This window comes from Psittacula echo, assembly GCF_963264785.1.
Source record: "Psittacula echo genome assembly, chromosome: 5".
Taxonomy (NCBI): Eukaryota; Metazoa; Chordata; class Aves; order Psittaciformes; family Psittacidae; genus Psittacula; species Psittacula echo.
Genome location: NC_137739.1, coordinates 72,717,917 through 72,741,403, shown reverse-complemented (window position 1 = coordinate 72,741,403; position 23,487 = coordinate 72,717,917). Strand labels below are relative to the sequence as shown.

At 49.3% G+C, this 23,487-nt stretch overlaps 1 protein-coding gene across 1 annotated transcript in view; it reads left to right on the top strand.

Annotated features, from left to right (window-relative positions):
* DAAM1 (dishevelled associated activator of morphogenesis 1) overlaps positions 1-23,487 on the top strand; it is an 84,135-nt gene that overhangs the window by 39,584 nt on the left and 21,064 nt on the right. The window contains exons 4-17 of the mRNA XM_080618521.1: positions 9,421-9,492; positions 11,309-11,403; positions 13,229-13,562; positions 13,910-14,020; positions 14,139-14,242; positions 14,663-14,729; positions 15,063-15,180; positions 15,291-15,429; positions 15,902-15,960; positions 16,277-16,464; positions 16,786-17,094; positions 17,210-17,317; positions 21,370-21,399; positions 22,793-22,896. Coding sequence (XP_080474647.1) covers positions 9,421-9,492; positions 11,309-11,403; positions 13,229-13,562; positions 13,910-14,020; positions 14,139-14,242; positions 14,663-14,729; positions 15,063-15,180; positions 15,291-15,429; positions 15,902-15,960; positions 16,277-16,464; positions 16,786-17,094; positions 17,210-17,317; positions 21,370-21,399; positions 22,793-22,896 — 1,838 coding nt within the window. The remainder of the gene's footprint in view (positions 1-9,420; positions 9,493-11,308; positions 11,404-13,228; positions 13,563-13,909; positions 14,021-14,138; positions 14,243-14,662; positions 14,730-15,062; positions 15,181-15,290; positions 15,430-15,901; positions 15,961-16,276; positions 16,465-16,785; positions 17,095-17,209; positions 17,318-21,369; positions 21,400-22,792; positions 22,897-23,487) is intronic.

The following is a 23,487-nucleotide window of genomic DNA, read 5'->3' as shown; positions in this document are numbered from 1 at the left end:
TGGCATGCAGCGATGCTGTTGCCAGCTCTCATGGTCCATCCAGGATAGAGCAGACTGCCTCACAACCTTTCTCCCTCAGTTTGTTTGGGATAATTGTAAAGACGTTCCTGCTCATTGCAGAGGGAGTGGACTAAATGACCTTTAAAGGTCCTTTTCAACTCAAAGCATTCTGTGATTCAGTTCGCAAATTCACCACTGCATCCCCTAACCTGGCTGCAGGAGTTGGCTCGGCAGTGCTGGCAGTCGCCTGGCCCTGCTCAAAGAGCACTCGCTGCCATTAATGCCTCTTTTCTCCTGCTGTAGCAATGGCACCAGATTTTCCAGCCGTGTTTTGGGCCAAGAGCAGGCTTACCTTGCTCATGTAGGATTAAGTTTTAAGCCTCTCATAAATACCCCTGAAATCCCTGTATTATTGTTAGACAGAGGCCTGCCATGCCCGAGATTTAAATCAGAGGGGAGGAGAGATGTTAACAAATTACAGGCACTGGTCTGAATCAACAAGAAAATGGGCAGAGGATGCTTGCTCGTCACTGCCTGTCAGATAAGCAGAGCTGTGCCCTGGTGCATCTGGATAAGGGGAGACAACAGAGACTTAAATCAGGCAAAGCCACGCAATTATTATTTTGAGTGGAGATTACATGCTATCTAATCTCCTGAGGAAGGGTTTAGATGGGGCTGATGGTGCCTCTTTCCTGTTCCAGCACCTCCTGGCCCTTGTGTTTTTTTAAAAGCTGTGCTGCAAAACTCATGCTTGCAGAGGGAACCACAAAAGCGCCCTGTGGCATCCTCAGAGGTCCCTGAAACAGGCACCCATCCAAGGCTTCATCCTGGCTGCCATAATGCTCTGGTCCTCGTTCCTCTCCTTCCCTATTTGTGATGCCATTTCTGTGAGCTGCAGAGCATATATGCCACTGCTTGCTGTGAAGGAGATGTACTGCTGGAGACTAATGCTTTTCTCCTGCTTTTTAATTAAAAATAAGCAAGACTGTACCAAAAGAGGCTCCTGCAGTGGAAGAAACCAGGAATCACATGGGCTGGAGGTCGTGTCTCTAGACATGGCAGGCTCTAGGCAGTCCTGCTTCTGTGTGATGAGGCTACCCCAGCAGCCTATGGTATCCTACTGTGTACATATGTTTTTATGAGGACAAATCACTTACATGGTATCTTGGCATCAACAAGAGGGGCTGGGGTTCTCCAGCTGTGAGCAGTGGCTGGGTTTTGGCTGGGGTAGTGAAGCTGGAGACAGGACAGTAGTCCTACTTCCCTGCCTTGGCTACAGTCTCTGTGGTGATTTGAAAGGCTCAGGATATACCCAAACCTTTTGGCCTGCCTGTACTTAATAGCATGTTGTTGTTTGAGATGCTGGTAACACCCAGTTTCACCTGGGGAGTCCCAAGGGGCTGGCAAAGGTCATCCATCGCAGACAGCTGCCTGACTTACCAAGCATCCAAAATTGTCCCCTGAGCAATTTCTTTCCTATTTCCTCTGCTGCCAGTTTTGGATTCTGTTGGAAAAAGACTGTAAAGAATGAGCTGACTTCAGTCAGAGTCTCAAAGCCTCCAGTTTTTGGTATTCCTAATTTTTAGCATTTTCCTGCTGGTTGCTGTGCTCCCCCTGCAATGGCTGAGACCAGTAGCAATGAGCCATGCCTCAAAAGAGCAGCATGAGGCTGGACAGAAACACTGCCCAGCCTATTGCTGGTTCCTCAAAAACCAGCTCTGCTGGGCTCCAAAATATCTTATGCAATGGCCATAGCCCATGCAACCAGGGTACTCTCCTGCATCCATTGATGGCAAAGGGGTGTGCAGCACAGAAAGCATCTGAATATCTGTCCTTTGAGCACATTCCCTGCTGTCGTGTGCTGTGTTTGATGCTTCTGCTTTGCCTTCGGTGTCATGCACCATATTCTGCTCTTCAGAGCACATGCCAGTTGTGGTATGTTTTATATATTCCCATGGTGGGCAAGATGTGGTAAAAGGTGACCAAAATGAGACATTTTGTTGTGGTGGGTTGTCCTGGAAAGGGACCTGGCAGCAGCTGGCCTTGGCAGTGCTCGTTGAAAGGATATAAGGGAAAACGGGCTATTCCCCAGGCATGTTTTCTTCTCTGGAGTATTTCACACTGGCCTGCAGCCCCATATCCTGGTTTCTCTGCCCTGCAAGCAGCTGTTTTTATCCCAGCCCACAGTATCAGCTTGGTAGTGTGAAGGTTTTATCCTCCCTGATTCTCCATCCATGGAGACACTGGGTCTGGCCTTAACTCTGCCCCTGTTTGGAGCGGGAGGTTTCACTAGATGAGCTCTTCATGGTCCTGCCTTACTTACATCAGCCTGTGATGCTTGGGGTAGGGCAGAGAGATCAAAAGCATCTCATGATGGGGGCTGGCAAGCTAGTTGGCAGCAACCCAAATGGGAACTGAAGTCAGTCCAGCAGCCGTGCGGTGTGTTGGTCAGGAGTGAGATTTAAGGATTATTAGAGACCTTCTTTGAAGTCGACAGCCCCATCTACAGCTGTAATAAAGCAGGAAAATGCAAAGGTGGGGATGCATTAATGGTGGGATTAAATCTGTTTTTAGAAGTGGTATTTCTGGACCATGACTCTTTTCATACCTCATCCTGAAATATTTCACTCCCTGCTGGTCCTGCTCTCCAGGAGAGGATATTGGTCAGAAGCGCAGGGAGGAAGCAGGAGGGTTTCCAGCTTTACTGTTTTTTTGGCTGTGGGTTTGCTTCAGTGGAAGAGGATGATTCAGGATGGCCTTTGTCAGAAAGCCATGCTCCAAAGGGAGTTAATAATTAACACTTTGCACTTAGTCTGTAGCAGGAGGTTTGGTTACTGCCAGCCGTATGTTAACATCAAGCTATTAAAGCAGCTTGATGGGTGATTTTTTGAGCCTCAAAATCTGGGTAGATAGAGGGGTGTTCAGGTTCAGCATAAATAACTGGGTGGAAGGGTTTGGTAGCGAAAACCAGCTCATGCGAATGCAGAGTCTGGCTCTCTCCCCCTCCCTTTTGCTTTGTCCAAGCTCTCTGAGCATCTGTAAAGCCGGGGTAGGGAAAAAATGACCTGCGGGGATGTGAAGTGATGCTGTACTCATTAAGCTTGTGTTGAAAACCTGCTGGCGTAGCTGACGCTGGCTGCATACCTCTCAGCAGTGTTAAGCTGTCCCCTGCAAGCAAAACTTGCATCTAAAATTTGCCACACATGAGATAGAAAACCAGGATCCCTTTGCATTAGGAGAACTCAGTGGTTGTGGTGCTTTTGCAGAGAATGAGGAATAATGTGATAAATAGGGAAATGAATGATGGCTCCCCAGTAGTACTGTATTTCCCAGCCAGACAGCCTCTTTCCTCTCCAACTGTGACTTTTCACCTTCTCCTTCCAGAGACCTTCTCTTTCCACATTGCTCTTCCACTTGTCCTGCTCAGTCCTGCAGCTCATTCATGGGACTTGTGTTGCTATTTCCTTCATTTAAAAACCATACCTTTTAATTTTATTTCTTTTTCCTGCAGTAACAGAACTAAGAGCAAAAGCCAACAAAGATGGCATGCAAGGGGAGGAGGAAAAAATATCTTGGCATTTTGCCATGCTCCTGGGTCACCTGGGATGGATGAGAAGTGTTTCATAGCCCCTGGGAATCCAGATATACCTGCTGTTATTGCAGCAGCAGGTTGAAATATCATCTCAGGTGTCATTTGCTCAGGCTGACCAAGAGAAACAGGCTCTTTGCATGGCTGGGGGTATTTTTCAATAGGAAATATTTATAGTTTGTGTCTTTAAAGGTAATTACCTTTTTAGTTCCAATCACAACACACTTTTGTTTAAGCAAGGTTTTTCTCCCTCTCCAGCCAAAAAATGCATCTGTTAGCAATCTTTGTGGATTTTAAAGCAAAGCTTTTCAAACAATGAACCAGCTGACTATGAAAGGCATCTGGTCATGCTACATATGCTTATTGGAAGCATAATTTTTAAACACTAGGAGAAGTGTAAGGGGGCATTTCTGTATTTGTAGAGAGGGTATAGGAAGTGTTAGCATACGGAAAACTGGAGTGGTCTGGGATGGGACAGTTCGGACCCTGAGATCCCGACTTGGAGAAAATCTGATGAAGTTACAGCCCTTTGCAGCATTGCTCCATGGAGAAGCAGCTTTAGTTGCATCATTGAGGCTTTGTTTCAAGGAAACCTGGGTGAGCCAAGCAGCTGGATGGACAAGAAAGAACCAAGGACTGCTTCGGGCCAAAACCTCCGCTGAGACACAACTGGCAAAGCATTGGCTGTGTTGGTAGGGATGGGTTGGGTTTAAACTTCTCGTGCAGGGTGCAGATCAGTTGGCTTTCAAGCTCATCCGCACCACTGTCTGCTTCTTTTTTGACCTTGCAAACAGCATCCAGGTGGATCAGTGGCAGCAGGCAGGGAGGGGAGGCTTGCCAAAACGTGCTGGGCTAGCAGCTGCCACCAGTTTTCCCTTGCTCTGCCGTCATGGAGCAGCAAGGGACGGGGAACACTGCAAAATTCCCTTCTGACTTGGTTTCACCTTTAAGAACCTAGCCTGGTGTGTTGGACATCAGGTGGGGGGGGAAGCTGGCTAGCTGCCCTCCATGGCTCAGTTGGAACAGCTCCAGATCCATCACCACCCCAATGGGCCATGAGTGTGGGAAGGAGGCTGCTGGATGAGATGGAGATGTCACTTGCAGGCTAGGCATCTAAAAGGTGTCTCTAGAAGCTTGATTTGGAGCTAAAGCAGCCATAAGTAAGCATTAAGGAGCTTCATAGGTGTCTTTCTCCTCACCGCTATGGGGACATACTGCGAGCGGGAAGGTGCTCCCTGCAGCTGTGTTCTTGCAGGTCAAAATGGCAGGAGCTCATGGAGATGCACCTTCCAGCATAAATAACAAAGTGCCTAAATGGAGCCAAGACTGGCCTGCAAACTGCTTTCAAGCCACCGCTGGCTGAGCCACCCACCACCTCCTCTATTCTGCTGCCCAGTATCCCAAGGACACTTCCCATCAGAAAGAGCAAGGGCATTCTAGCTGTGGGAGCTGCCGACACCCTAAGGTGTGGAAGCCATACTCCACAGGCTGTGGAAGCATCGGGCTTGTAGCCAAGATGTGGAAGGTCTGGGGAGAATGAAATCTCCCTGAGAAGAGCAAAGAAATGGCTGGAGCTGGCAGATCGGTGACCTTCACTTGGAGAAGCTCTGGCTTATGAGGCGTCTTGACTGGCTGCTTCTTTCCCTGCGGCACCTGGCACCAGTGGAGGGGATGGAGCTCCTTCATCAGGTTCACACCACAGCACACCCCCCTCTGCCACCACAGCGTGAAACAGCTGAGGAGCAGCAGCCTCCGTCAGCCCTGTGCACAGAGCCCAGGGCGAGTGGGCAGCAAAGGCGAGGAGAGGGCACTGTGATGCTAGGGCTGCGGTGATGTGATGTGTGGTTTTGCCAGTCCCTGGAAAGAAGAAATGGGTGTTGTGGAGAGTAGGTGCGAATGAGGAGGCGGACAGGGCAAAGATTGCCCTGAGTGCACGACTTTGGCATTTCCTGATTTTTGCAGCAGAGCAGTCTGTGGTGGTATGTTGGGGCTACTTCCCCAAGGACAGCAAGAGATGTTCATACAAATGTTACAGATGAGAAGGGATACCCGTCCCTGCATTGTGCAATTACAGCCATGAGCCTGCCTCTAAAAGAACAGCTCGTAGTAAGCTGCAGCATGGCACTAGGCTGTCAGCAGGGTTCCGATCAGCTCTCACTTGAGAGCCAATACAACAAAGACCTAAACACAGTGCAGAGAGGAAGGAATTGGGAGATGTTCATTTCCCTAGTGCCAGTTGGACAGGATGCAGTGGAGCACCCTGGAGAGCAGATAGTGGTGGTACTCAGCTCTGCATCTGGGCATCCATCCCTTGTTGAAGGCAGGCTGCAGAACTCACATCCCTAAAACCCATCCTGGGTACTGGGAAGCCATCTTACAAATACATCCTTTCAAACCATTATGCCTGGAGAGGTTCCTTCTTCCTCCTGACTCTAAGCAAATCCTTGTGAGTCACTTCCCTCCAGGCTCCTCGCTTTGTCAGGAGATTTCTTTACCACCACCGAAATGCACTAAAGGACACTTACCAGTGTGCTGTAGATCATTAGCCACTATAATTACCACTGAGCATGTCCTGCAGTGAGCTGGGAGAAGCCCATGCCCTGATCTTTGCCTGCTTTATTGTGCAGTCCCCTTTTGCTTGGGAAGCTGCTTTCCAGTGAGCCTGGCTGGCTGCTCATCTGAATTAATGAGGTTCTGCTGCACTTAATTGAGAGAGCTCTGTAAATTGGGGGTTTCAGGGAGGAAATGCAAGAGCCCGAGGGAGCCGAGCAAAGGGAAATATTTATAATGCAGCATGTTAATTATAAATGAGCAGTTTAGCCAATTTTGTTGTTCAGCCTCCCCCTTCGCCCCCTGGAGACCTTTATTTTTTTGCTCCACTGCTTCTTTTCAGCCCTAAATGAGCAGCAGGTCCAGACCCCTTCCTGCTTCACAGGTGTTCACACCATGCTGGAAGGTCCATTCCACAGCATGGATCTCTTTCCCTGCCTAAATCTCCTGACTGGGTGCATCTGGACACGTCTTGATGCTGTGCTGTGGTGGGGACCTTGCCACCCTTCCCAGTTGGTGTCACTGCTTGAATCATATTATAAGGAATGCTCTTTATAAAAGGATTATAAAAGAGTTGTGGTCAATGGCTCGATGTCCGGCTGGAGACCAGTAATGAGTGGTGTCCCTCAGGGATCGGTGTTGGGACCGGTCTTGTTCAACATCTTTGTCGGTGACATGGACAGTGGGATTGAGTGCGCCCTCAGCAAGTTTGCCGATGACACCAAGCTGTGTGGTTCGGTTGATACACCGGAGGGAAGGGATGCCATCCAGAGGGACCTTGACATGCTTGTGAGGTGGGCTGATGCCAACCTTATGTAGTTTAACCATGCCAAGTGCAAGGTCCTACACCTGGGTCGGAGCAATCCCAGGCACAGCTACAGGTTGGGCAGAGAAGAGATTCAGAGCAGCCCTGCGGAGAAGGACTTGGGGGTGTTGGTTGATGAGAAAATGAACATGAGCCGGCTTCAGTGTGCGCTCGCAGCCCAGAAAGCCAACTGTATCCTGGGCTGCATCAAGAGGAGCGTGACCAGCAGGTCGAAGGAGGTGATCCTGCCTCTCTACTCTGCTCTCGTGAGACCTCACTTGGAGTATTGTGTGCAGTTCTGGTGTCCTCAACATACAAAGGACATGGAACTGTTGGAACAAGTCCAGAGGAGGGCCACGAGGATGATCAGGGGACTGGAGCACCTCCCGTATGAAGATAGGCTGAGACAGTTGGGGCTGTTCAGCCTGGAGAAGAGAAGGCTGCGTGGAGACCTCATAGCAGTCTTCCAGTATCTGAAGGGGGCCTACAAGGATGCTGGGGAGGGACTGTTCATCAGGGACTGTAGTGACAGGACAAGGGGTAACGGGTTCAAACTTAAACAGGGGAAGTTTAGATTGGATATAAGGAAGAAATTCTTTACTGAGAGGGTGGTGAGGCACTGGAATGGGTTGCCCAGGGAGGTTGTGAATGCTCCATCCTTGGTGGTGTTCAAGGCCAGGTTGGATGAGGCCTTGGGTGTCATGGTTTAGTGTGAGGTGTCCCTGCCCATGGCAGGGGGTTTGGAACTAGATGATCTTAAGGTCCTTTCCAACCCTAACTATTCTATGATTCTATGATTCTATGCTGATGGTACCCTGGGGTGATGGAGAGGACCTCCAGTGACATCTCCAGGAGGTGACAGGAGCTGGTCCCTTTTTGAACCATATTCAAGGTACACATGGGTGCCCCAGCTCTGCCATCACCCAGGGCACTGTTTGCATGCCAGCCTCTAAAGTAGGGCAGGACAGCTGGGAAAATCAGAATCTTTGCCTTCAGGCTTTGTGCAGAGCCTTCTCATGGCAGAGCATAGGAAGGCTTGGAGGGGTGGGTGTGGAGGGCAGGTGAATCAACTATTTCGTACAGAACCTCAGTTCTTGACAAGAGAAGGAAGGGAGAACAACCCACAGTATTAAAGCAGGGGGCAGGGGTTGTCAGGTCCCTTGTTGCTCTCAAGCTTCTTTTGTCGCGGTCCCAGAACCAGGCACAGCAAAGGGTCACGTCTGTGGGGACAGGCTGCACTGTCTGTGGGGGAGCTGAGTCCTGTCCAGATTACCTATCGCTGACTTGGTGTGTTCTCATCTTGGCAAGCTGCAGCTTGGGAAGTTCGGATGCACAAACATTTCCCACATATGCTTTTGAACCACAGTAAATATTTGGGATTTGCTTCTTGGGCTTGTGGAAATTAGCTGGGGTATTGGTAGCTGTCTGCATGCACAGACGTGTGGGAAGAAGAGTAGGGTGTCCAGCTCCCACCATCTCAGGCAATTGCGGTATAGGATGACCTTTGCAAACATCTCTTAAAGTTAGGGAGAGGGCAAAACTGTGCAGTGAGTCAGGCTGTGAAGTGAAGGTCTTCCCATCTACCAAGAGAAGATGTGCAGGATTTGTGTAGTATCAATTGACTCCAGCCTAAACCTGTGTGGCATTTCTGCTGTGACTCTTTTTCTTCTTTTGATACAAGTTTTTAAGAAAATACAATGGGGGGAAAAGGGTTGATTTTGAAGTATTCCCTCAAAATCTGCCTACTTGCTCCAAGCAGTCCCTGGGAACATGCAGTGTTGCTTATCTAAGCCAGACTTAGAAGTCCTTCAGTCATGTCCTGCAAGAACACAATAGAACCTAAAAACCCTTTGTGGGTCCCACCAAATGCAGGGCATTGTAGACCAGGATAACCAAATGAGACTGCATCATTCAGTTCCATAGATCATGGGTCCAGGGCTGGCATCCTTTAATAAGAGACATTTCCAGGTATGTGTTCCCTCCTAACAACTAATGAAGCCCCCAGAAGAGTTGTCTGTTGTGCCTGGAGTCACTCATGGTCCTTCTCCAAGAGCCTAATTCGAATCACATACATTCTTCATTAGTTGTAAGAGACTCTTTTTTTGATCACAAAGCACATTCATTGAGGCTGTGCAGCCAGAACTTTAAGGATACTGTAGAGTTGGTACGAGAGAAATGTGAAAGTAAAAATTTCAGTGTGATTTCTCCAAAACTGATAACTGCAAGACTGATGCAGTATCACTAGGGCAGAGTTTGGTCACAGGCAGATGGTGTAACTTAGATTGTATATAAAGTATGCTAGTTCAGTAAATCAGGCAATGTTCCCATTTGTGAGCTCAGAATGTAGAAAGGCATGCTTATATAAAGTAATGAAAGAACTCAAGGGCACTGCAGACGTGGTTGGTCATGTCTTGGGGATTTTAATGCTATTTCTATTGATCTGCTGTCTTTGTTTCACTTTTCCCCTCTCCTGCAGGACCAGGAAGAAAATAAAGGAGCCACTAGCTGGCCGGAATTTTATATCGATCAGCTGAATTCAATGGCTGCTGTAAGTAATTCCCCAATGCTTCGGTGCTTGTGAACCCCATATGGGGCAGCAGCTTAGTGGTGGCATCTGTGGCATGGCCAGCATTGTGCCCAAGAGGGCGACAAGTATTGTTTGTAGCAGCAATATCACCTGTTAGACCAACTGATGCAGCTGCAAAGTAGAGGTATTCCCTACAGCACACAGGGCATTTCATCTCACCCCAGGCTAGGAGGCTGTGAGATGGATGGCAGACAGTGGTTTTCAGTATCAAGCCACCAGGCTGTAAAGACCCCTTTGATTACACAGTGCTACCATCTTGTACCTGAGACACAGGTACATTGCTGCTCTGGGCAGCAATGCCAAAACACAGTGCTGCAGGTTGTCCGTCTCACAAAGGCCAATGGAGCTGCTGTGGCTTCAAGTGTCCCCCCTCAACATGCCAGTGTGGTTAGATGTAATTTTATGAATTACTTTCTTGTTGACATTGTGCCAGGTGAGACACAAATAGCACTCTCTTCTGTAGGAAATAGTTTATTTCCTGCAAGGCTGCACAGTTCAGAGTCCCTCCATCTTCACTTCTGCTTTCAGAGGCTGAAGGAGTTGAGGTTTGTGGCCACTGCGCTAGGGTTGGGAGCAGCATGGAAAAGAAAAAAGAAAAGCATCATTTTTCTTCTTCCTTTTTCCCCTGTTTGCCATGTTGTCACAGGGATGGGGCAACAGAGAAGGTAGGGCTAGTTTGGCGAGTGGGAATGAGGGGTGAGCAGTGGGCTGCAAGGCAGGATGGAGCATGTTCCTCCTCGCAGGGAAGGTAGGGATACCCAGGGCTGGCCATAGGCTGGCAGCCAGGCAAAGCCCTGAGCCTGAGCACAGCTTGTGATCAAAGCTAGCCAGATGCCTGGAAGGGTGGCTTTGATCTCCCTGACACACTGCCGAAGAGGAGCTGGATTAAATGCGGGGGTCAGCGCCGCTGTGTATATCTGCTGGGACCATTTCTCTCTCCTTTGGCTTAGCCTCAGCCTGTGCTGGCAGGGCTCAGCCTGACAGCTCTGAGGTGTGCACTGTTGTATGGTGCAGGAACCATCCAAGGCATTGCTTTAGCTGCAGCCTTGGTTGCATGAGTTGGCGTGAGTACACTATACCCCCATGCATGTCCAGGGCTGCTGGTAGCCATGTTACCCAGGTGCAGCTGCAGGAGTCAGGATCCCATCCCGAGCAGTGGCTGGATAGTGAAATCTTGTGTGGGAGATACAGCCACTGTCCCCAGCCCAGGTGCACACTGGTGGGTTGCACTGGGAGACCTGGGAGCAACAGGACCAGCTGGCTGACCCCGAGCATGCATGCAGTATCCTGTCCCCTGCATACTGGAGGCCATACTCTGATCCTCCCATCTCCTCTGCAGGGGCACGTGGGTACCTATTGGCATGCAATGAGTACCAGGGGAACCTAAACGGTCCCTCCTTCTCCACTGTCCCACTTCAGTACCTTTCCTCTGTGAACCCCAAGTAGTATTGTCTTAGCCTCTCCTGCATCCTCATAGCCTCCTCCATCCTCTCAAAATACATGTGCTAGTGAGTTGTGTGGATGCTTGCAGGCAGCATCTGCAGGCTAAAGCAACAGATCCATCCCACTGTCCAGGCTGTCTCCTTGCTGACCACTGCTCCTTTTCCTGAGTCCTGTGATTGCCATGAGGATCTCGTCTTTCAGACTTCCAGAATCAGTTTAGAGTCCCAGCTTCATTTCTATGGCTTGGCATGGTGGGTGGCAAGTGCTCCAACTCCTCAGGCACATGTTTCACATGGAGACCTCCTCTCTCACATCTGCCTTTCTCCTTTTGCAGAGAAAATCACTGATCGCCTTGGAAAAAGAAGATGAGGAGGAGAGAAATAAAACCATTGAAAGTTTGAAGACTGCACTGCGGACAAAACCAATGAGGCAATTCCCTTCCATTTCCTGGCTTTATTGCTGCGGTCGTGGCTTTGGATTTGAGTTCTCTGGCAGAGTAGGGGGTTAAATAGAAATATAAATGGGGGCTGCAGAGGATGAGGAAGGCAAGGATCCTGAAATGCCATTCGCTTTTTTCCATTCAGTTCTTGTCATTTTGTTCCTTTTCCTCTGTCCTTTTAATGGCCAAGAGCCACCAGGACCTTCACATCTGCTCAGGCAAATTTGCTTTTTTTCCCATTGGAACAGAACGTAAAAAATCCTTTCAAATTGAATTTAAAACAAAATAAAAATGTTGGTCAACCAGGCCCATTGTTTCAGCTTCAACTTCTCCTGCACTTTTTAAAGCAATAAGATCACATGAATCTGATTCAGGCTTTTATGAACTGCAGAAAAAAATGTTGCTAGGAGGTTTTGATGGGGAGGATAAAAAAAAGTGTGGGACTCCTTGAATGTCTGTAGTTTTTCCTAAACTCAGCTTCTCTGGAGCCTGCATGCACACGTCTGCTAAAGTTTTAAGATGCCTCAGGTCAACATTTCTGATGGTAATATGTTTCATTAAGAAATTCCTGACCTGTTCTGGTTATGGAAGAAACAAATCTGTTATTGCTTGCAAATATCTTCCCCTCTTCCATTTCTTTTTTGCAATGGTTCTTGTGATGGTACTTGGTAAGAAACCCCCAGGGTCGAGGATGAGCACCCAGTTTCTGTGAAACATGGACCTCTTGGGTACTGGCTCCCCGAAGCGCCCTGGGAGCAGGGCTTGTACGCAGTCAGGAAACTTTGCAAAGTCCTTAGGAGTCCTTCGTGAATCTGTCTCACTGGAATTCAGAGGGATGCAGCAGGCTCTCTAGAAAATTTTACCTGTTAGACCTGCTTTTGCTCCCAAGGAAGTGAACATCAAATTTCCTATTGACTTTGGCTGAAAGAGGAGCAGGCTTTGAAGCAGAGAAATCAGTTTCCCCTGAGCCTGCAATTACCCCTTTTATTGCTGCACATCAGCATGGCTTGTTTTGAATTAAAATCATCCCAGTGCTGGGACATTCTTGGCTCATTTCCTTTCTGAACCCATGTCTTTTGCTAAACCAGAATACACCCAGCCTGGACGGCATCAGGCAGGGCTGTTCTAAAATGCCTGAGTGGCATGGAGTGTTGTCTGCCTGCTCTAGTGAATCTGCCTAGGGCACTGCCATGAGTTTGCTGTCTGCTTTCTATTTAGTTGTGTTAAAAGTCATCATAAAAATCAGGAATCCCTTAAAATTGGTGAGATGTGCCTAAGGAAGGAGAAGGATATGGATGGTGAGGCAGGAGAGGTAGCAGTAAGCAGAAAGTCTTAACAGGCATCATGGTCATGGGCTCAGCTGACACTGGAGTGTCTATGGCTGATGAGGAGGCAGTTCCAGGGCTTGGGAGTTTCTTACAGTCCTCTGCAAAGCTGGTCCTAAGAGAGTAGGATTTATGGCTCAGGTTGGAGGCTGGGAAGGTTTCGCATCAGCTTGACTGCAAACTCCTCACCTCCATCCGGGGGCTTATACTGAGGGCTGAGTTAGCTGCTGTTCTTCCAAATATCCTAGCTCTGAATAACTTTGTGCGGAGATGATACCTGGTTGCTTATGCTACTGGGCACTGGTTAATTTGATTTTTGCATCCCCATCCCTGTCTCTGGGCCACAGGAGTCCTGCAGGCTTTCTGCTGTCCAAAGTCCAGGAAAAATTATATAAGAAGGTTTGCAACAGCCCTGTTTGAGGGTAAAGGGTTCTTTAGCATTTGTTTTTAAAGTTAACACTAAAACCCTTCTTTCTGCTCTTTCTGACAGGTTTGTAACCCGGTTCATCGATCTGGATGGCTTATCATGTATTCTGAACTTTCTCAAAAGCATGGACTATGAGACGGCAGAGTCTCGAATACATACCTCGCTCATTGGATGTATAAAAGCACTAATGAACAACTCCCTGGGCCGGGCTCACGTCCTGGCTCATTCAGAGAGTATTAATGTAATTGCTCAGAGTCTGAGCACAGAGAATATTAAGACAAAGGTGGCAGTGCTGGAAATCATGGGCGCTGTGTGCCTGGTTCCCGGGGGCCACAAAAAGGTACTGGAGGCGATGCTGCACTACCAGAAATACGCCAGCGAACGGACTCGTTTTCAGGTAGGTGGGCCTTGACTCTCCCCTTGGTTACTGAAATTTGGCATTCTTGTCCCTTCTTCCTCCTGGATATCTGAATGCTGCTTGCATATAATTTTTTATGTCTGTTTGCAACTTAGATACTCTGGGAATTACCCCAGATGCAGCACATCTGGATGGGCCCATGTTAGCTGAAGTGGGTGCTGGGGTGAGCTGCGTTACAGCAAGCAGCAGCTGGTGATCCATGAGCAGCAGGTTGCTACAGGGGCTGAAGGAGCACCATGCAGAGTTGTTCCTTCATGCATCCCCTGGCCATTTGTTCAGCACTGGGGCTGTCACTGGGTGTTTAACTGACGTTGTTTGTTTGGCAGACGCTGATCAATGACTTGGACAAGAGCACAGGGCGGTATCGAGATGAAGTGAGCCTCAAGACAGCCATTATGTCCTTCATCAATGCAGTCCTGAGCCAGGGGGCAGGCGTGGTGAGCACCAGGGCCCTTGGAGAGGGAGGTGCTTTGGTGGGTTTGGGGCAGCTTTGTTTCAATAAGCTTTCTGAGAATATGCACCTTGCTATGTTGATCCCACGATTGTCCCTTGCAGGAAAGTCTTGATTTCAGACTGCACCTGAGATATGAATTTCTCATGCTTGGGATCCAGCCAGTCATTGATAAACTAAGAGAGCACGAAAATTCAACCCTTGACCGGTGAGTAGTGACTCCTGGCACAGTGGTTATTTTTGCCCTTTCCTTGTGCCGTTGCTTTCTGGTTTCTGAGCATGGTCTTTGGGAAAAGCATTTGGTCTAGACTTACCCCTCTTGAGGAAATCCTTTGCTGTCACCAGAGAAGAAGGAGAAAACCCTACTGTGGGTTTGCTGCATTCTAATGTAGGATTGAGCTGGGAAGGATATGCCACTGGGGGCCTGGGAGATGCTGCCAGCCCTCCTCCTCCTCTTCTCGTCCCCAGAGGCTCCTTGGACAGCTGTAATGACTGGGAGCTTGAGACTGAAGATCCAGTTTATGTTTCAAGTCTCTGGGCCGCTGCCAGGCTGGCTGCCTGCAATTTATTAATTGTCACATTTGAATCTGCTTTTAACAGTCTTTTTCTTCTTCCTTTCTTTCCTCAGGCACTTAGATTTTTTTGAAATGCTTAGAAATGAAGATGAGCTGGAATTTGCCAAAAGATTTGAGCTGGTGAGTATGAACATTACTGATGTTGCTGATGCAGACACCGGCACTCGATGTCACAGTTCCTTCTAAAAGCATCTACGTGGCCTGCAACAAAGTGTGGTCTTTTGGATAAAATCTGGAGGCTGGAAATCTATCTTCTGTTGCAACCTCCATCCTAGAGCCTCCTTCATCTCTCTTCTCCTGTGGCTGCCAACCAGTGCTTTTTGCCCCTTGCAGGGCAGTGTGGCTTGTCTGTGCATCAGGCATGGGGTGGATATGGCTTGTGGGATTTGGACCTAAAACAAGCTGTGCCGTTACCTGTTTGATGGCCTGACCTTGCTTCACTCGTGTCTGCAGGTCCACATTGACACCAAAAGCGCTACTCAGATGTTCGAGCTGACGAGGAAAAGGCTGACACACACTGAGGCGTACCCGCACTTTATGTCTATCCTGCACCACTGTCTCCAAATGCCTTGTGAGTCCTGGGGAAGGCAAGGAAACCCGCAGCTGAGAGGGGCTTGGCAGCCCTCATCTCCTACCCAGGGGCGGCAGCGACCTCCCTGTTCTCCCCTTCTTCCCCTCCAGATAAAAGAAGTGGCAACACTGTCCAGTACTGGCTGCTGCTCGACAGGATCGTGCAGCAAATCGTCATCCAGAGTGACAAAGGGCAGGACCCTGACGCCACTCCCCTGGAAAACTTCAATATTAAAAACGTTGTCCGAATGTAAGTGCTCACCTGCCTTTCCCGGCACTGGCTGCTGAGCAGCACCAGCACAGGCTGCCGTGGCTTTGCCACCTCCTGCTCCAGCAGCAAGAAGGCCAGGGCTTGGGGTTATCTCTGCTGGGTTGGCATCACTTTGGCTTCTTAAGCATGATGTGCAGGTGAATTAAGCTCAGCCTGTGTCCTCAGTGAGCTATGTCCTCTGACTGCAGCTGTCACTGTTCCTTATTCATCACTTGCTGTCACTCCGTGATGTTTCTGCTCCTCGGTTGGACAAGCCAGCATCCCTGGAGACAGCACTGTATCCCAGACTGCAAAACCCTGCCGGGGGGCAGGTGCCGAACAGAGTTGTTATGTCAGTTTAAGAGCCTTAAATCCCACTACCCAGGCTTCCTCAATCATGTTTCTTGCTGATGATGGTTGCTTGTTTACTACAGTAGAATTGTCTCATGTGCGATATACCTTTCCCTTTTAGGTTAGTCAATGAAAATGAAGTGAAACAGTGGAAAGAACAAGCAGAAAAAATGCGAAAAGGTGAGTATGGAGAGGTATGCAGCATTAGCTTTAACCATAGCGTGCACAGTAAGCTGAACAGATAATGTATGCGTGTATTTAGCTGGGTGGACTCTGAAGGCTTTATTGAGTGACTGAGGTAATATCACACTATGGGGCTTACAAGGGAAATAGCAAAGCAGATAATTTTTTCATAGGGAGGCACTGGCTGGAGTATTAAGGCACAGAACACGCTCCTTTTCCTTAACTGCACAGCTTCTCTACTGTCCCATGCATGCTGCTGTTTGCCTAAAGGGAATGTTTGTCACCCAGAAGTGGTCTCATGGGGCTGTTTCAGAGCACACAGAGCTTCAGCAGAAGCTGGAAAAGAAGGAGCGGGAGTGTGATGCCAAGGCCCAAGAGAAGGAAGAAATGATGCAGACACTGAACAAGATGAAGGAGAAGCTGGAGAAGGAGTCCAGCGAGCACAAGCAGGTCAAGCAGCAAGTGGCAGATCTCACGGTGCAACTCCACGAGATGAGCAGGGTGAGGCCCCAAACCTCCTCCCCATTGTGGCCCAGTCCCAACCTCCCTGCAAACACCATGGAGTGATTTCTGCAGGCTGAGCAGCACAGGAGGCTGAGAGCAATGCTTGCTGGGAGGGCCACCAAGATGTCCATCTGTGTTGATGGGGTGATTTTGCCTCTCAGCCTCGTCGTACTTCAGTCAGGCAGGCTAAAGCTTTTGAGTGCTTCCTATGCTGATTAAACTTTTTGGCAAAAACAATTAAAAATCAGCATGGGGGCATTTCTTGGGTGGTGTCCCCTGGCTCCACATTACCAGTCCCCTCTTCTCTTTCTCTCCCAGAGGGCAATCTGTGCTGCCAGCCCTGGAGGGCCTCCATTGCCACCAGGAGCTCCTGGTGGCCCTTTACCTTGTCCAGCTCCTGGATCCCTTCTTCCCCCTCCTCCACCACCTCCGCCCCCAGGGGGATGTCCCCCACCACCTCCACCCCCACCACCCCCTCCAGGTGGTCCCCCACCCCCTCCTGGTCCCCCACCCCTGGATGGGGTGATGCCTCCCCCTGGAGCACCTCTGGGCTTTGCCCTCAAGAAGAAGAGCATCCCACAGCCGACAAACGCCCTCAAGTCCTTCAACTGGTCCAAGCTGCCAGAGGTAAGCTGGGCAATAATTTGGGCAGTGAAACCAGAGGTGCCGGATGGCCACCCTGTTGGTGTAAGATCAGGTGGGCAGGGGACCACCAACCTGCAGTGCTCCTGCTGTCTTGCAGAACAAGCTGGCAGGCACTGTGTGGACCGATATAGATGATGCAAGAGTGTTCAAAATCCTGGACCTCGAAGACCTGGAAAGGACGTTCTCTGCCTACCAAAGACAGCAGGTAACGGCTGGCACAGAGTGCACGTGGGGGTATGGGCAAGGTGTCACCATTGCGAGATCATGCAGTTTCACTTGTGGTCTCAAGACACATCTCCCATCATTACTTCATACCAACACTGTGTTCGCCAGATTGACTCAATCTGCTTCATCCTGTCATCCACATGCCAGTGCCTTTGTGTTAAAGTGGCCATTCATGGCTCAGTGTGTCTGATTTTGCCCCTGACCATGCACCTGACCACATGTGAAATGAAGATGGATCAGCAAAAAACTAAACAAAAGAAGAGACAGGGAATATATGAAAATAGCCCCCAGATGTGGCCACAGTTGGGTAATATTTTTGGATTGCTCTTCACAGCAACTGTTTCCTGCCTGTATTGGGTGGAAAATTTCTATCCCTCTCTGGCCAAGAAGGACTAAGTTTTGCCCACATCTACCATGGGTGGATCTCTTCTTTTATTTTTGTAGTGAGCCCATAGCAAAATGTGAGCTTTGAACAAAAAGGCAAATCCCAAACCAAAATAATGACGCTACAGGCAAAAGTCTCTGCTTTTTAATCTCCTGCTCAAGCAATATGGCCCCAGTTTGGAAGGCATCAAAGCACATGAAGAAAATTAGACACTTTCTTTACCCCAGGCAGGACCACAATGAGCAAAAACAATGAGTTTTTCAAGAAGGCAGGAGAAAAAGCAAGGAGTAAGGCTGAAAAGACATGTTCACCTGCTGAACGTCTGCCTGCATCGCTGGGAGGAGAGAACAGCTTGTCCTGCTCTTGCCAGGCTCAGGCAGGGGGACAGTGCTGGGAAGCAATGGATGCAACATATAAGCTCCTTAGGCAGCGTGAGAGTTTAATCTCTTCCACAGGCTAATTGAGGGAAAGATCAGGATGGATTACAGCAGGGCAGGTATCAGGAGTGACCCACCAGAAGTACATGCTGCCCTGGTGTGTTTTGGGAATAGGTGACCATGGTGCTGGATCTTTCCTCCAGCATTTTTGGAGCTTAACTCAGGATGGGCATGTCTGAAGATAAGAAATGGAAATGGAAGGGGAGCAAGAATAGAAAGGTGGTGTGTCAGCAGGATGTTTTGCCCTCTGGCTTGCCTGCCTGAGCTCTGAATCACCTGGTGTGCTGTGGATTAGTGCCAGGTAGGAATTTAAAAATAATATGGCTTGGCCGAGGTCCTGCTGGGTGGAACGGCTGGTGAGGTTTGGGCCAGCAAGAAGGGGAAGATGCTGGGGGAAATGCTGTGAGGAAAGCTGTGATGCAGGCTTTTGGCCCAAATGGGGTGAGGACTAAAGAGGAGTTGAACAAGGGAGGCAGGGACTGGGGTGGAACTGGCAGAAGATGCTGCAAGAGCATCTGGAAGGGAAATTGGGGAAGAAGAAGTAAAATCCCACCTATGAGATGCTGCTGGGGCTGAAGCCACTCTTGAGAGTATGATGCACAAGTTCCTTTTGGCTCACCCAAGCGTCACGGGTAGCACAGTTTTATGTGAGTCAAGTGATGGGATACTTCCCCCTGGACCTGAGGTCATGGGATTGCTCCCCTGTGGGTCCCCAGGGTGCCCCCACTTGCAGTCCCAGCATGGGTAGAGGGTGCCTGGCTGTGTGCCCCGGTGTTGCCAGCAGCATGGCTCTGCGTTCAGTTGCCATGCACACACCAGCATGCGGGTTAGATATGCTCCTTAAGATAACACATGTGAGCCATGGGGCATTTCGCACTCAGTGGGGGGCTGGAGGAGCTCCATGTGAATAGCGTTTTCTTTCAGGGAAGGACAATGAACTAATGCCTTATTAACTTGCAGCATTTTGGAGCTCTAGGGAAAGCTGGTGTCTGTCCAGAATAAGCAGAGGAGGAGCAGAAATTTCTCCTCCCTGCTCCCTGTCTTGAGTGCATGGCCAAAAATCACTTGCTCAGTGATTGCACCTCTCACTTGTCTTAAGACGCAACATCCACAGGACCTAGGCCATTGGGTGCTGTCTGTCTGTCCGTGCCCCGAGCAAACCAGGGCTCTGAAACTGCATGGCTGAGTGGTACATCACTGTGGCCAGTACCCCAGCAGGGTTTGAGAGCAGCAAGTAGAGGCATGTGTGGTGCAGAGAGCTCTCTGAGCACCCCACCAGTGACTCTTATGGAGCTGTTGTTGATGGGATTTGGCAGGTTTTATGGCCACAGTGCCTGGGAATCCCTAAGTAGTGCACAGACGTGAGACTTAATAAGGCACTTAATTTTAAGCATCTCTTTGAATGCTTTTCCCACGCTGCAGGCTGGGGTGTAAACACATTCTATGAAGTGAGCTCTGGAGCTCTCAGGAAAGGTCCTTTCCACATATGGAGAAGAAGAGCCCTCAGGGCTTCCTGTGGCTCAGTCTGGGAGCATCCCTGCCCCATGCTGGACAAAGCACTGGTACTTGCCCTGAGCTGTCAGGAGAGCCTGTATCCTCCCCATCCTGCCTGCTGAGGCTCTGCAAATGTGGTGATCCCAAGAGAAGGGCTCAGCCCCACAGCTATACATAATACCAACATTTACCAGTCTTTCTAGATATAACAGAAAAACAACAGGAAGTCCAAGTTTCAGGCTGTGGTGTGAGGACCCGGCAGGACTGGGGTTAGCTGCCTAAGGATGTGCATATGATGATGGAGAAAAGCAAGTCTAGGGCTGTCAGGGCTTACATGTGCTGCACAGGAGTCTGCACCTCTGTCAGAGATGTTTTGAGAGTCTGAAAAGGGGGAGGAGGCTGGGAACAATGCTGATAAGTGGCAGTGACGCAGCCAGGGCAGTCCTGGCAGGTCCTGCAGCAGTGAGTGATGTAAAAGAGCCAGTGCCAAGTGGAAAACACATGTGTTGATGAAGCAGGGGCTTAGCAGTGAGCTGCGAAAGAATTCATCTCCCAAAAAAGGATGAAAGGAGAAAAGCCTCAAGCTCCGCTGTGCAAGTGAGATTGACCTGCACAGGGGCCAGGGACAGCAGGGGTGGGGAACACTTGTACGAAATGTGACAGCAGATTTAAAGCTTACTCCACTCCTTCTTACAACACCATCCTGCAGCAGAGGCTGGATCACAGTTCGTGCAAGGGAAAGGTGCGAAGATGAGGCTGGTTTGAGGGCTGGAGGGAAGCACTCTTGTAAACCAAGTGTGTCTGGACCCACGTGCCACCTCTGGTCATTGCCTGCCTTCTGTTGAAAACAAACAAAATAAATAAAATGAACCATTCTTGCACCTTTGAAACCTCCCTCCCCGCACAGAGGTGCTGGGTGGTCTCTTGAGCCAAACAGACACGTAAAAAAAGATGCAGCCCAGGGAATGAGGAAGGAAAACCATAGTGTGTGCATGCAAGTGTGTGTGGTGCCGGCTTTGCTGCACATGCTTCCCAGTCTAGGGGGGTAGCCCAGCAGGAGAACGAGGTCTTTGGAAAAGTGTGGTGTCACTGGGGCATCAGGGTTGCATTTGGCCAGGCTGCCAAGCCCTGGAGAAGGGTGGTTGTCCCTGTCAGAGAAGTCAAGGCAAAACTTGTTGCCATGGCAAATGGTAAAGTTTTGCTGCGGCCACATTTGCTCCGGGATGAACCTCTTGTAATTTCCACTTGAAAGCCTGTTTTTCCTGGCAGTCACGTTGGCATTTCAGTCCTCTAGATTTGCAAAATGCAGCAATTTTCTTCCCCAGCACGGCGGGCTGAGCAGTGCTGTGCCTGTGGGTCAGTGCTCACTGACTCTTGCACAGAGTGGTTGCAGGGCTTCGCCAGCATCTTCCCACCTCATCCCATGTTCCCTCCTCAACAACTTGCACACCAGCACCTTGGCCTGATCCATTCAGGGAGCCACCTCTCCCTCTCCCATCAGCCCTCCCCTTCTGTGCATCTTTTAATCCTCATCACATTTTCACATGCATCTCTCCTATCTTGGTGCTGGTAGACCCTGAGTGCCTCCCCATGCTGCCAAGCCACCCTATGTTGCACCCTCCCCTTGTCTGTGATTCAGTTCCTTTTGGTTTTGCTGAGATCACTGAACTGCATGTGTTTTTACTGCCTTTTTCCATGCTTCTGCTATGGCTGTAGGACTTCTTTGTGAATGGTAACTCCAGACAGGTAAGCAAGCATCCTCAGGAGTTTGGCACCCGTGAGTGGTGAGGGCAGGAAGAGCATGGGGCTGGGCATGTGGGGAACACGTGTGCTGCTGGGGGGGTTAACATGCTGCAAAGTGGGGATTAAATCAGTGCAGTACAAAGATGACCAGGAGTAGCAGCTTGAAAGTTGATGCTGGGGAGGCTGGTAAGTAAGAGGCTTCCCTCTCTGCTCTCTGGACTGATATCAAAGGCAATGTCTGAGTCCAGGGCTTAACTTTCCAAATGTAGCTTAACACAGAGAAGCTCTTACCCCTGGGCATTTTCTCTATTTAAAAGATGGAAATAAGTCATACCTGTGGTTGAAGCTCTGTTTCATCATGGAGCAGGCAAGGCACACAAGAGGGGCATCTGGTGGTAGGTGACTTGGGGCTCACCTGCCACTGCCTTTGCTCTGTGCTTCTCCTAGAGGAGTTGTTGGGTTTTGTTTGTTTGTTTTGTTTTTAATTCAAACAAGAAAAAGAGTAAAAAATGGAAACTTCTGTGCTCACTATCAACCTGTGCAGTGGCTGCATGCCAGGTCTGCTATGCTTAGAGACATGTAGTGTGGATCTGTAGAATGTGGAACCTTGCAGCTCCCAGTTATGTTCCATCCAGAAGGATTAAATAGCTGTCTTTTAATTGATTAACCTGGTTGAAACATGCAATATGGTAAATTAAAACTGGGGGCAATATGAACCCTTCGGGCAACCCTGCAAAACTGGTGTTGTGTAGATCTGTCCGTTCACCCACAAACTATTATGTATTGTTACTGGTTTGAAGGAAACGTATTTAAGCTGCTTAGGAGATGTAGGTGTTTATGCCACACCAATTGCTGCTTTCAAGTCCCTTATTTTGGGAGAATTTCACTCAAAGAGCAGCAAATGCTGCAGGTTCCATTTGCAAGTCTTGTAGCTTGCACTGGTTAGCTTGCTTGAGAGGACTGATGCGTGAAGGGCGATTGCAGATGTTTGGAGCAGGGGTGGAGAATGAGAGTGATGCCGAGTGTGTGCAGCAGCCTGTAATGAAATATTTCATGCAGGGGTTTAATGAAGTATCACAAATATGTATGCTAAGAAAGTCTGGCTTTATTTATTCAGCAGTGCCTGTGTGTTTGCAGATATTTAAATCTTCCCTGTCTGAGAAAATATTTACATTTCTAACCAGTGGCTTCAAAGCCAGCTCTGGTTTATGAAATGACTTACTGTGTTTCAGTTACAGGCGATGGGTTTTACCCGTAACCCATGGTGACACTCCTGATTAATGGGGGCCGGCTGTGTATCATGCTGCTATGTGCTGAGAGTACTAAATGTCTTTGCTTCTCCACTGCTTTTCTCCAGGCATTTCTTTCTTTCTTTTTTTCCTTTATTTTGTTGTAGAAGGAAGATGCTATCGATGACACTTTGAGCTCCCGGCATAAAGTCAAGGAGCTTTCAGTCATAGATGGTCGGAGAGCTCAGAATTGCAATATCCTCCTCTCCAGGTACAGTTAATGCCTTCTCACCCTTCGGGAAGTGGGGGAATGCTTAATACCTGCCTTGGGTGGGGGAGTGCTGCTTATCCCTGAGGAGGGGTTTAATGACAGGAGCCAGCACAGGAGGAGAGCCAGTGACACCTGAACCCAGCTATAGCTTTACACCATGCGTGGTGAGGTGGCACGGGAAGGAAATGCGATTAACTGGGTACTTGGCAATTCGCTCTCCCTAGAAAGGCCCAGGGGGGCTGGGGTACCTGGTGAGCCTTTGCAAGGGCTGGGAGGAGGGTTGGTTTCACCTTTTATCTTCCTCGGCCTGGGTTTTGTTTGCTCTTTGATGGTGGTTGAAGAGCGTTTCTGTTAGCTTGACAAAAGCACTGGGTATCAAGAGGGTGCAGGGAGCAGCAGCATAACTCACCCAGGGCCTGGCTGCCCACACAAGTGTCCTGTACCACATCTGGACTTTTGGATGTCTCCCTTTTACAACTGCCCAGCCCTGCTGGGATACAGTGTCCTGCGTGCCCCTCGCCAGATGAGCTCAGCACTGTTACCAGCAATTTAGTCCAATCCCCATATTGCTGCCAAGGGGATAAAAGGAAC